The sequence below is a fragment of the Primulina huaijiensis genome, unplaced genomic scaffold (genome assembly GCF_012295235.1).
Source record: "Primulina huaijiensis isolate GDHJ02 unplaced genomic scaffold, ASM1229523v2 scaffold43313, whole genome shotgun sequence".
Lineage (NCBI taxonomy): Eukaryota > Viridiplantae > Streptophyta > Magnoliopsida > Lamiales > Gesneriaceae > Primulina > Primulina huaijiensis.
The window spans coordinates 9,384-22,226 of record NW_027360476.1 but is presented as its reverse complement, the minus strand read 5'-3'; the positions used below and the strand labels follow the sequence as shown (position 1 = coordinate 22,226).

The following is a 12,843-nucleotide window of genomic DNA, read 5'->3' as shown; positions in this document are numbered from 1 at the left end:
ATATATTTATTTAAATAATAAAATGACAAAAATGTAAATTTGGTTTTGTAGGAAGTTAAAACTACAATTGTAGCATTTTCAGGTACTATTTTTTGCACAAATTTATAGAAATAAAAACACATATATATTTTACTATTATAGACACTGATTTTTTGGATAGTGATGCGACGTTATCATATTTCAAATTTGTAGATATCATTTGTTTATGGCAATAAAGTATTGTAACGGAGTTATTTTTTTTAAAATTAAAAATATTGTTTATTTTGGAATAAAAGAAAATGGAAAAATGTTTTAAACTCATTAAAACATTTTTCCATTTGCATGTGACTCGAAATCTGTCGGTTATAGGGGAAAAAAGAATGACAAAGCGATAATATTTTGTTTGCTGCTGGCGAGTGGCAACTAACACACAATATCTCTAAATTACAATTTTGAGGAACAACTTATTATTATTTGTCCTATTTTATGGTAGTAACTATTATTGAAGGCCAGCAGATAGACGCCGCATTAATATTAATATATATATATATTAATATGATTAATGAATATGATTAATTTACTGCACAAGCAAGAAGAAGAAATCTTCAACGACCGCATTTGGTAACCTCCAACTACCAACGTTTACCGTTGCCAAGAACGCGGAAATCTCCGGCTTTCTCTCCCTATACTATGCTCACCCGAGGGGTACACACACTCTTCAACCAGCCCATATATATAATTATCTTTCTTCCCAAGAAAATATATAGATTCTTTTTCACTGACAGAGGCGAGCATTTGCATTCGTATTTCTTCGAATGGAGAGCACATTCAAGGAAATGGACGGAGAATCAGTGCTTGATTTAGAGGATAAAGCTGGAGTCGGAGGAGGTGTTGAGGATGTGTACGGCGAGGACAGAGCGTCGGAGGATCAGCTTCTCACCCCATGGACTGTTTCGGTTGCCAGGTTACTGATTTCTTCAATTATATATCTCACGTTTCTTGATTCCCGTGATGCGATGTTTTTCCTCCCTTCGAATCCGATTCAAGAATTATTCCGGCCTTTGATGTATATATTATGCCTACCAGGATCTAATTATTCTTGTGTACAATATCTGTTCTTCTATACAACCTGCCAATTACGGTCTTCTTCCCTTCGTTTGGTTTCTGTATTCAGTGGAACTACATTGTTGCGCGATCCGCATCACAACAAAGGAATGGCTTTCACTGAAAAGGAAAGAGAGTCCCATTACCTGACTGGTCTTTTGCCTCCAACCGTGTTTTCTCAAGAGCTTCAGGTGATATATACGACAGATCTTGTGATTATTATTTCATTTTTAGTCCATCATACTTTTCTTCTTGTAACTATTCGCGATTTGGGTCATCAGGAGAAGCGGTTTGTGAATACTCTACGTGAGTATAAAGTGCCATTGCAGCGGTATATGGCCATGATGGATCTCCAGGTAGGAAACACACACTTTAATGAATGCATATATTCTGTTTTAAGTTTAAGAACGAGCGTTTCGACATGTAATTAATATGTTTCTCTGTCTGTCCACTTTAACAAATTCTCTATTACATACGTACCATTTGGTTTGATGCGTACATGAATTTTGGCATGTGACGAATGATCTTAAAATCCTATTAGAATTGGGAATGATCTCTGATCTTTTACAAAAAAAAAAAAAACATAAATTGAAGTCAGCCGCGTGTGATTTTATTTCCTAAACATGCAGGAGAGAAATGAAAAGCTGTTTTACAAGCTTCTTATTGATCATGTTGAAGAACTTCTACCCATAGTATATACTCCAATAGTCGGTGAGGCCTGCCAGAAGTATGGCAGCATTTTCAGGCGTCCGCAGGGTCTCTTTATCAGCTTAAAAGAAAAGTACTGCTGCATGCTTCCTTTCCAGTTAATGTTACCCCCATAGAGAACTTTTCTGTGTGATTTCTTTTGCTGATTCTCGATTATCCAACTTCTCCAGGGGGAAGATTCTTGAAGTCTTGAAAAACTGGCCAGAAAAGTCGATTCAAGTTATTGTCGTAACTGATGGAGAGCGTATATTAGGACTTGGAGATCTTGGCTGCCAGGTGAAAATAATCAAGTAGCTTAATTTCAAATATATCCTTCAATCGTATACTTTCTTAAAAGCTGAAGTATATAATTTCTGAGGAATAACAAGAAGGTAAATGTTCAAAACTGTTGCAGGGTATGGGAATTCCTGTAGGAAAACTAGCCCTCTATACTGCACTTGGAGGAGTCCGTCCCTCAGTTGTAAGCACAGCTCTCACTTTTAGCTCAAGCTTTACATAGCTAAATAAATCAATACTTGCATTTGCTTATATCTGATAGTTTTTTGCTCAAGCTTCATAAAGTTAACTTTCTCTGATAATATAATTTCGTGTGCTCCCTTGCAGTGCCTGCCTATTACCATTGATGTCGGCACAAATAACAAGAAATTACTGGAAGATGAATTCTACATTGGTCTGAGGCAAAATAGAGCGACCGGACAGGTCTAAATAATTCCTCATTTTCTTTTCAAAATTTCGTTTGAAAGATAAGAATACAGATTTGTACATTTTTAAGTTGTCCTTTTTTGCATGTGTAAGGTAATAGTATGTCCCCCAATTTGCTTTCAGGAATACGCTGATCTCCTCGATGAATTCATGGCTGCACTCAAGCAAAATTATGGGGAGAAGGTCTTGATACAGGTGGGGCATGTTCTTTTGCCACATTTCAGTTATTGATATTTGATTTCTTATTTGGTCCAAATTTCCATAACTTTGTCAGTTCGAAGATTTTGCAAATCATAATGCCTTTGAGCTACTTGCCAAATACCGAACGACTCATCTCGTTTTCAATGATGATATCCAGGTAAAACTGATTTTCTGGTGCTTATATTTGATTTTTAAGGTTACACTCTTTGTCGAGAATATCATGAATTTTTATGGCATCTCAGGGTACAGCTTCTGTGGTTCTTGCTGGGCTTGTCGCAGCTCTGAAACTTGTTGGTGGAACTTTAGCTGATCATACTTTCTTATTCCTAGGAGCTGGAGAGGTTAGACTACATTTACATATTCATGAATTCCCATTCCCCTTGCTTAATTACATACATTATACGTATTTTCTACATCCTATGTTTTGTGAATTCTCATACGATATTTGCATGGATGGGCGACTTTGAAAATCTGAAATCATCTTTAAATGTGGTAAGCAATTTGTCAGAGATCCTTTGATCTTACTTGTATTTTTGGCTTCTTAAAGGCTGGGACAGGTATAGCTGAACTTATCGCCCTTGAGATATCCAAAAGGGTATGGTTTTTTGTCATCGCTGTTAAATAATGTTAATGCTAAATCATTCTTCTTGGTTGAGTTTTCTACTCATGGATGCAGACAAATGCTCCAGTCGAAGAGACAAGGAAGAAAATCTGGCTTGTGGACTCTAGGGTACAAAATTATCGTTTTTCAGACATCATCCCCTCAGACCACATAGGTTTACAATCATTAAATTTTATATTTATGACAACAGGGGTTAGTTGTCAGTTCTCGTCTCGAGTCCCTTCAGCATTTCAAGAAACCATGGGCTCATGATCATGAACCAGTTAAAGAACTTCATGACGCAGTTAAGGTGGGAAGATCGTGTCTTGGATTGAGCCGTTTGTATTTCTAAGATCTCAATGCTAATTATTTTGCTTGATATCTAATATAACTACTAATTTCAGTCAATAAAGCCAACAGTTCTGATAGGAACTTCGGGTGTTGGAAGAACGTTTACAAAGGAAGTCGTGGAGACCATGGCTTCTTTAAATGAGGTTACGTATATTCTCTGCTGTCGCTCCTTTGAAATGCAAACATATGTGCTAAAACTAATGGTTTAATGATATGTAAAAAAAAATTATATAGAAACCTCTGATTCTTGCTCTGTCAAACCCAACTTCACAATCAGAGTGTACTGCTGAAGAAGCTTATGCGTGGAGTGAGGTAAATGGATCTTTTTCTCCCTTAAATTCTATAAAATAGGGGTGTAAAAGGGAAAGATGTTCTAGCTATCTCAAGAACATAAAAATTCGTGTTTTGATTGTTCATTGAGCTACTCAAACTCAATCTGTAGTCAAACTGTTAATTGAGTCACCTTAAGTAGTCAAACTGTTAATTGAGTCAAATTCAAGGATAGCACTACTACTCAAGCTCGACTCAACTCCTATGCGCTCATACCAAAACCTTGGTAAGTTTTCACGGTACAATATCACTTGCAGGGACGTGCCATCTTTGCCAGTGGAAGTCCATTTGATCCAGTCGAGTACAATGGGAAAGTATTTGTGCCTGGTCAGGTTAATATCTACAACCTAAAGAAGCACTATTTTTGTTTGCTTCATCCTCTATTCTAATACCAGCACATCTCTTCATAGGCAAATAATGCTTATATATTTCCTGGATTCGGTTTGGGTTTGATAATGTCTGGTACAGTACGTGTACACGATGATCTGCTCTTAGCAGCCTGTAAGTATTCCACAGAGCCTTTAAAACGCATTTTAATGCTACAATTCAGGGCACAACTTACAATTCTGTCATAACTTTTTTGCTGCAGCGGAAGCTTTGGCAGCTCAAGTGACAGAAGAGAACTATGCCAAGGGACTGATATATCCACCATTCACTAATATTAGAAAGATATCTGCCCACATAGCAGCTGAAGTTGCTGCAAAGGCATATGAACTTGGTAAGTTCTCGTGGACAAATTCAAAGATTTTTATCATAGTCGACGAATTATTTTTAAAAAAAAAAGAAATCTGTATGTTATATGATTTTAAAATAAAAATCGTGGGGGTTAGAACTCGTATTTACAATGAATTTAATTGTTTTTCTTTTTGGTTTGAGATCTGCGGTCACTGCCAACAATAAGCTTGATATTATTTCTTCTGGCCGTGCAGGTTTGGCTTCCAGGCTGCCACGCCCCAAGGATCTTGTCAAGTGCGCCGAGAGTTGTATGTATACTCCGGTATATCGTAGCTATCGCTAACCGAACTACATAATCAATCCAAATGTGGACAAATGTTTTGCGTTTGCTTCGAATGTTCTCTTTTTTATCCTTTTATTGGATTTAAGGTTGTGCTTGTTGTTTCGAGTTTTTTGTCACTCTATTTTTGTAGGTGTTGTTTCTTTTACGTTAGTCTTGTAATATTGTCTGCAACGAAATAAGGGTTCTTGATCTTGTCGATGGAAAATGTACAAGATTTAGGTATTTGATATTGAGCGAATGGCAAACTATGTTGTCCCTTAATTTTTGTTCACTTCATTTCAATTTCGGTTTCTTGCTTTCCATGATATGCTAAAGAATACCACGAACCATAACGACATCAAGCATCCTAAAAGCATCAGGACTCCAAATAAATCAAGATGAACCAACAATATTCAAGATTTGTAAAATTCATTCAACGAATTTTTTCTTTAAAAAAACGAAAAACAAAGGTACGTTTTGCTCCTCTAGTTTTCAATATTTAGTGTTTTTTTTTTTTTACATGAAGGCGTTTATCCTTCCATTAACGTTATCCCTCGTCCAAATNTAAAAAGGTTTTTGGAGAGACAAGGGTGCGCGAAGAGTTTTCGAGACCGGAGCAATCTCGTGCTGTTGTTTCAAGTGTTGCTGTGAAGTGCTGACAACATCTGAAGTCAACACCTAATCACTGTTTTGATTAGAGTGTTGAGTTTTGAAGTTTTTCTTTACTTCTCAGTTGATGCATCCTGTGTATAATTGGTCTTACGGTTTGTTAGAGTTTTATGATGCAATTTGATATTCGCCTTATTAAGGGAGTTGTTTTATTCTTTCACTAGTATTGGTTTTTGTAAGTTTTTCTAGTGAATTATTTTGCCCTGAGGCAACGCACAAGTATTCTATACTTGTGCATGATTTATATCTTGTCCCTCATATTGGTATTATTTAAGTTATGTGTTAAAATATAATTTCCGGTGCAAGTTGTCGTGAGTGTTACAACACCTACGCACAACACCTACATTCTGATACACTTAACTCTCACCCTCATCACATAAACACTGTGGAAACGAAACATTCAATTGGTATCAGAGCAACCACTTGAAGCTACTAAGTGAGATCCTGTTTTGTTTTGCTTTCACAGGTGAAAAAAAAAGGGGGCTTATGGAAGCATCAACAAACACCGTTTTTAGACCTCCCGTGGTGGATGGATCAAACTATGCATTGTGGAAAGTTAAGATGAGGGTATTTATTAAATCTATTGAAGAAAGAGCTTGGCAACGTCTACTTGATGGTTGGAGTCCACCAAAAATTGAAGATGCAGATGGAGACACTTGGCTCAAACCTGAAAGTACATGGACAATCGATGAAGTGCAAACTTCAAATTTTAATTCCAAGACTCTCAATGCTATATTCTCGTCTATTGACACAAGGATGTTCAATCTAATCACCAATTGTGTCTGTGCCAAAGAAGCTTGGGATATACTTCAGAAACATTGTGAAGGATCCGAGAGTGTGCGCAAAACTAGGCTAAGGATGGTGGCATCAAAATTTGAAAGCTTGAGAATGGAGGACAAGGACTCTATTCTTGAGTATGATAGCCGTTTGAGACAACTTTCTAATGAAGCTCACAGCCTTGGAGCTCCCATGTCCAATGAAAGATTGGTGAACAAAGTATTAAGATCTCTTCATGAGAAATTTAATGTCAAAGTTTGTGCAATTGAAGAATCTAAAGACACTTCAACAATCAACCTCGATGAATTAATGAGTTCTCTCAGAACATTTGAGATGAATCTTGATTTACAAAGGAAGGATAAAGGGAAGACAATAGCTCTTGAAGTTTCAACCGACTCTTATGATGAAATTCTTCAAATATCTAAAGAGGTGAATGAGTCTGATTTAGGAGAAGATTCTATCTCTCTAATTACTAAGAAATTTGGTGATTACTTGAAGAAAATGAGAGAGAAAAAGAAAATTGGACAAAAATCCGTGTTGCCCAATATCACCACCTCTGAAAAAGCTCAAAAGTTTACTCCTATGAAGGGACAGTTCCGACCAAGGAATGAACTACAAATCCAATCTAATGTCAGAAATTTGGATTCAGTGCAATGTAGAGAGTGTTCTGGATTTGGACACTATGCCAATGAGTGTGCCAATCGACTTCGGAGAAACAAAAGTATGGCTGTCACTTTGAGTGATGAAGAGTCCGATGATGATCAAGGATCAAATGAATCTGATAATTACACATCGTTGTCTGCTGTGATCAAGGAGAAACGTTTAATGCAAATCAATCCTTTGGGTGTTGCCATAGGTGTTGCAATACCTGGACGCAACATCCCCTCAAATTCAGTGTGTCTTAACTCTACAACCCTTGGTGAATCAAGTCAGTCTGAAACTCAAGAAGTAGATGATGATGAAGTCACTCTGGAAAGTGTGCAGACAATGTATGAAGAATTGTATGAAGACTGGATCAAAAGAAATAAAGTGAATGCAATTCTCTCCAAGGAAAACACTGAGGTGAAGTCAAATGTGTCACGACTTGAAGTAATCTTAAGCAAGAAAGACCTGGAATTATGCAAAATCAAGGAGGAACTTAAAGAAGCAACTCAAATTCTTGCTAAAATTAATTCAAGTTCATCCAAACTTGATTCACTCTTGATGATTGGAAAGAATGACAAAGCTGGACTTGGTTATACAAATAACCTGCTTGAAACTGGAGAATCTTCCAATACTGAAAGAAAACCAACTGTCTTTGTCAAAGGAAGTGCTGAAGTTTCGAATGCTACACACACTGAAAAAGGTGTTTCATCAAAAAGGCCAATATCTACCAAGAAACCCAAGTCCAGGAAACGCCACTTTATCTGCCACTACTGTTTTAGACCCGGACATATCAAACCCTTCTGTTTTAAACTGAGAGATGACTACAAGAGATGGGAATCTGAACAGGTGTTGCCTCAGGTGTTGTACAACACCCGGCGCAACACTGCCAATAGGAAACCATCAGTAAAAAGGGTTTGGGTGCCAAAGACTAATATTCAATGTTCTGTTATCTATACTTCATTAAAGACTAACATTGCAGGAATATGGTACTTTGACAGTGGCTGTTCACGCCACATGACAGGTTCTAAAGACCACTTGGTTGACTATGTTGAACTTAGGAATGGTCATGTGACATATGGTGGTGGTGCTAAAGGAAGAATTGCTGGCAAAGGGACCTTGAATGTTGATGGTTTGCCCAACCTACACAATGTGCTTCATGTCGAGGGACTTAATTCAAACTTAATAAGCATAAGTCAACTTTGTGATGATGGTTTACATGTTAAGTTTGATAAAGACAATTGTGAAGTTTTTGATAACACTAATACTTGTATTTTGATAGGTACAAGGTCTGCGGACAACTGTTATCAACTTGGAGAGGACCTTGTGTGCAATCATTCAAAGGTGAGTGAATTAAATTTGTGGCATCAAAAACTGGGTCATGCAAACTTCAAGACATTAAAGAACCTTGGTAAGTACGATGCTGTGAGAGGTATGCCTAATTTATCCTCTGGAATTCCCTATGTTTGTGGTGCATGTCAAAAGGGTAAGCAAACACGTGTTTCCCATCAAATGTTGCAACACTTTGGGACAACACGGTGTCTTGAACTTCTACACATGGATCTTATGGGTCCAATGGAAGTGGAAAGCCTTGGAGGTAAGAAGTATTCATTTGTTTGTGTGGATGATTTCTCTCGTTTTACATGGGTAAGTTTTCTTAGAGAAAAATCCGACACATTTGCCGCTTTTAAGAAATTACATGCTAAGATTACTAATCTACATGATTTGAGGGTTGGTAAAATAAGGACCGACCATGGTAAAGAATTTGAAAATTCACACTTTACATCATTTTGTGAAAAAAGAGGAATAACTCATGAATTTTCTGCCCCTAAAACTCCTCAACAAAATGGAATAGCAGAAAGGAAGAACAGGACACTGCAAGAAATGGCTAGGGTCATGTTGAGTTCAAAGAACATTTCAAAACGATTTTGGGCCGAGGCCTTAAATACAGCATGCCATATTTCAAATCGTGTGTACCTAAGGAGTGGTTCTACTATGACATCCTATGAAATTATCATGGGAAAAAGACCAAACCTAAAGTACTTCCATGTTTTTGGGTGTGTATGTTATGTTTTAAATGACCGAGACCATCTTGCAAAGTTTGATTCAAAAAGTGATAAGTGTTTATTCCTTGGTTATTCATCCAATAGTCGTGCATATCGCATGTATAATCTTAGAACAAGAACGACTATGGAATCTATTAATATTGTTTTTGATGATCTTGCAGATTTAACAGGAAAAACAATCGAGGATAATGTTGATGGGCTACTGAACGTAAGTGAGACACTGCCTAAAACAGATGTTGTAACACATGCGACATCACCTGCACTGGCAGAATCAAATAATGAACCGGGAGAGAATGCTGTAAATGATGATGATGTAACCAATGAAGGGAATGATATTTCCAGTAAAATTCAGAAAAATCATCCATCATCTCAGATCATTGGAGGAGCATTTGAAGGAATGCAAACTAGAAGGAAGGAGAAAGTGGATTATCGAAAAATGATTGGTCTATATGCATGACTTCTGTGTACTCTCAAGTAAGTCATTCTTGTTTTGTTTCACTCATTGAACCCAAAAATATAAATGAAGTCTTAAAAGATGTATTTTGGGTCAATGCGATGCTTGAGGAACTTGAACAATTCGTTAGGAATGATGTGTGGGATTTGGTTCCTAAACCTGACAATGTGAATGTTATTGGAACCAAATGGATTTTTAAGAACAAAACTGATGAATCTGGAATTGTTGTGAGAAATAAAGCAAGGCTAGTTGCTCAAGGGTATACACAAATTGAAGGAATTGATTTTGATGAGACATTTGCCCCTGTTGCCCGAACTGAATCAGTCAGACTTTTACTTGCCATTGCTTGTCACATGGACATAAAACTATATCAAATGGATGTGAAAAGTGCATTTTTGAACGGTATTTTGAATGAGGAAGCTTATGTAAGCCAACCGAAAGGATTTGAAGATCCACACCACCCAGACCATGTTTACAAGTTGAAGAAGGCACTTTATAGACTGAAACAAGCTCCACGAGCATGGTATGGTAGGCTTACTGAATATCTGCTTGACTTAGGCTTCAAACGAGGTGAGGTTGATAAAACCCTTTTATTCAAAGTCGAAGCATGATATTCTTGTGTGTCAAATTTATGTTGATGACATCATTTTTGGTGCTTCTTCTCAAAAGCATGTTAATGATTTCGTTAAATACATGTCTACCACATTTGAAATGAGCATGGTAGGAGAATTAAGTTTCTTTCTTGGATTGCAAATTAAACAAATGCATGATGGTATTTTTCTGTGTCAATCCAAGTATGCTAAGAATTTGATAAAGAAATTTTCTGCCGAGAACACTAAACACATGAAAACTCCAATGGGGTCGACTGAAAAATTGTCTAAAGACGATGTTGCCACAGGTGTTGACAACACCCAGTATCGCAGCATCATAGGCAGTCTTCTTTACTTGAGTGCAAGTCGCCCCGATATCATGTTTAGTGTATATTTGTGTGCCAGGTACCAGGCTGATCCTAAAGTCACTCATTTAGATGTCAAAAGAATTTTGAGATATATAGTTGGGACAGTTGACTTAAGTTTGTGGTACACCAAAGAAACAAACACCAATTTAGTAGGTTTTAGTGATGCTGACTGGGCTTGAAACCTAGATGATAGAAAAAATACCACTGGTGGATGTTTTTATCTTGGTAACAATTTGGTGTCATGGTATAGTAGAAAGCAAAATTGTGTGTCTCTGTCCACTGCTGAATCTGAATATGTTGCAGCTGCTAGTTGCTGCTCACAACTTTTGTGGATGAATCAAATGATTAAAGATTATGGATTCAACAGTGACACCTTAATTGTGTACTGTGACAATTCAAGTGCAATTGATATTACAAAAAATCCAGTACAACACTCTCGAACAAAACACATAGACATTAGACATCATTTTATTCGAGATTTGGTTGAGAATGGTATAATCCGAATGGAATTTGTTGGAACTGAGAATCAACTGGCTGATATTTTTACAAAACAACTAGATTTTGAGAGATTTTCCAATCTTAGGAAGTCTCTCGGCTTGTGTGCACAATGATCACTCACGGATGTTGTCCTGGGTGTTACAACACCTGTGGACAACACTCAGCATGCATGTGCATCTTATTTTTTTAGGATACTAGACATATTGCATTCATCCTGTTTTGTGTGAAGTCTGTACAAGTGAAGGATACTGAATGGTGTGCTCTCAGTTGACAATCAAACTTTCTCACAAAAATTTTCTAAAGTGTAGATTATGCTCAATCTAAGTCATTAAGTAGTTGAGGATGTTGGTGTATCACATGACCTTGTCCAATGTGAAAAATGACTTGGAAAAATCCTGAGCAATAAGGTGAAAAATAAAAAATAAAAAATAAAAACAAAAAAAAAATCAAAAATGTTTAGAAGAATATGGAAAAAGCTACCTAGATGAGTCTAATGAAGACCGTTCTTCTAGAGTGGGAGCTACCACTTCTAAATCAAAATTCAAATGGAAAAAGCTACCTAGAGGAGTCTAATGAAGACCGATCTTCTAGAGTGGGAGCTACCATGTCTGAATTAAAAATGTTCAAGACAGGTTGAATCCCATTTGTGAGTGTTGCCAGGAGGTGTTGCCAACACTCAAGTACAGACAGATCACAGTTTGATCACATGCGTGTGTATGTCATTTTTGATCATATTTTAGGCATAAATTTAAGTCATTCATTCTTATGTCTTGTGAATTTATCAAGTCCAGTGGGCTATCGGTTTTTAATTCATGAAATACGAAGAAAAACCTAACCAACTTAATTTTAGAATAACTTGATCTCTACCGGTTTGTGGGGTTAATTCGACGTGGTGTTCCATCCTGATTGAGTTTTTGAAATAATGATTGCACTGTTTCAGAAAGTTACCGTTGGGTGAAAATAAAACACTGATCTGGAAAGATGCTGAAGTTACGGCTTAACAGAATGTTACCGTTGGAGGGTTAGGTTCAAAGAATTAGAAATGGTTGAGGGTTAACATTGCTGGTTATCATTTTCCCTCGCATTCTAAAATCTTTTTCCTTGCTCTCACAATTCATTTTTTTTCGCAAATTATCCATGTTCTTCGCAATTTTCTGTGTGCTTCGAACCACTCTAGTGCTTTCGTTCTTGATTTTGTAGATGGCAGGATTCGACCCTCATGACATTAGGAGTGAAATGGCTGCGAGTATGTGTGGAGAGTCACCTAACTCAACACCCACCACCGAAGCCAATGTTGAGGGGCTGGAAATTGTGGCTATGCCCGAAGAACCAATTCCGCCGGAAATAATCGCCCCTGGTGAACCTGGGAACGAGATCAATGTTGAGAATCCACCGGAATTTGACGCCCTGAATAAAGCATTTCCCCCCGCTCCTATGCCGCGAAGGTCCAAGAGACAAGCAGGGTTTGATCCTGACTTCGTTCCAATCAAAAAGCCTCGAGCATCTACCTTCTCAAATCTTCTGGACCCTGATTTCTCATCTGGCGATGACTCCGATGATGATGATTTTGAGTTGGTGGCTCGCCCCAAACCAACTGTTGCTGCAAAGAAACCCAGTCCTACTTCTGATATTCAACAGCAAAACCCCATCACAGAACCATAAAATGTTGCAGATGAAAGATCCCCTGCTGAGCCTGAAGAAGATGAACAATCTCTGGCCGAGTTTCTTGCTCAACTTAAGGAAGAAAAGGCTGCCAAGAAACAAATTTCTAAGGATGATACACCTGATCCGGAAATGATGAGGGAA

General features: G+C 37.4%; 2 protein-coding genes across 2 annotated transcripts; both read left to right on the top strand.

Moving 5' to 3' along the window:
• The first annotated feature begins 581 nt into the window (after positions 1–581).
• LOC140970038 (NADP-dependent malic enzyme-like) lies at positions 582–5,255 on the top strand. The gene is made up of 20 exons (XM_073431588.1): positions 582–684; positions 765–943; positions 1,154–1,274; positions 1,365–1,439; positions 1,713–1,864; positions 1,962–2,067; positions 2,186–2,251; positions 2,395–2,490; positions 2,617–2,688; positions 2,768–2,851; positions 2,937–3,035; positions 3,242–3,289; positions 3,371–3,424; positions 3,507–3,605; positions 3,700–3,789; positions 3,881–3,958; positions 4,234–4,308; positions 4,387–4,477; positions 4,566–4,694; positions 4,906–5,255. Exons 1-20 carry the CDS (start codon positions 670–672, stop codon positions 4,992–4,994), a joined length of 1,818 nt encoding a protein of 605 aa, XP_073287689.1. The 5' UTR covers positions 582–669; the 3' UTR covers positions 4,995–5,255.
• An 873-nt stretch (positions 5,256–6,128) lies between these two features.
• LOC140970039 (uncharacterized) lies at positions 6,129–9,584 on the top strand. The gene has a single exon (XM_073431590.1). It carries the CDS (start codon positions 6,129–6,131, stop codon positions 9,582–9,584), a length of 3,456 nt encoding a protein of 1,151 aa, XP_073287691.1.
• The last annotated feature ends 3,259 nt before the right edge of the window (positions 9,585–12,843 follow it).

Bases quoted from the DNA above. Each gene is read 5' to 3' on its own strand.
- LOC140970038 (XM_073431588.1), top strand. The intron at 1,440-1,712 runs GTAGGAAACACA...CTAAACATGCAG, and splicing joins TGGCCATGATGGATCTCCAG to GAGAGAAATGAAAAGCTGTT. The intron at 2,689-2,767 runs GTGGGGCATGTT...TAACTTTGTCAG, and splicing joins GGGAGAAGGTCTTGATACAG to TTCGAAGATTTTGCAAATCA.
- LOC140970039 (XM_073431590.1), top strand. From the start codon at position 6,129: ATGGAAGCATCAACAAACACCGTTTTTAGACCTCCCGTGGTGGATGGA.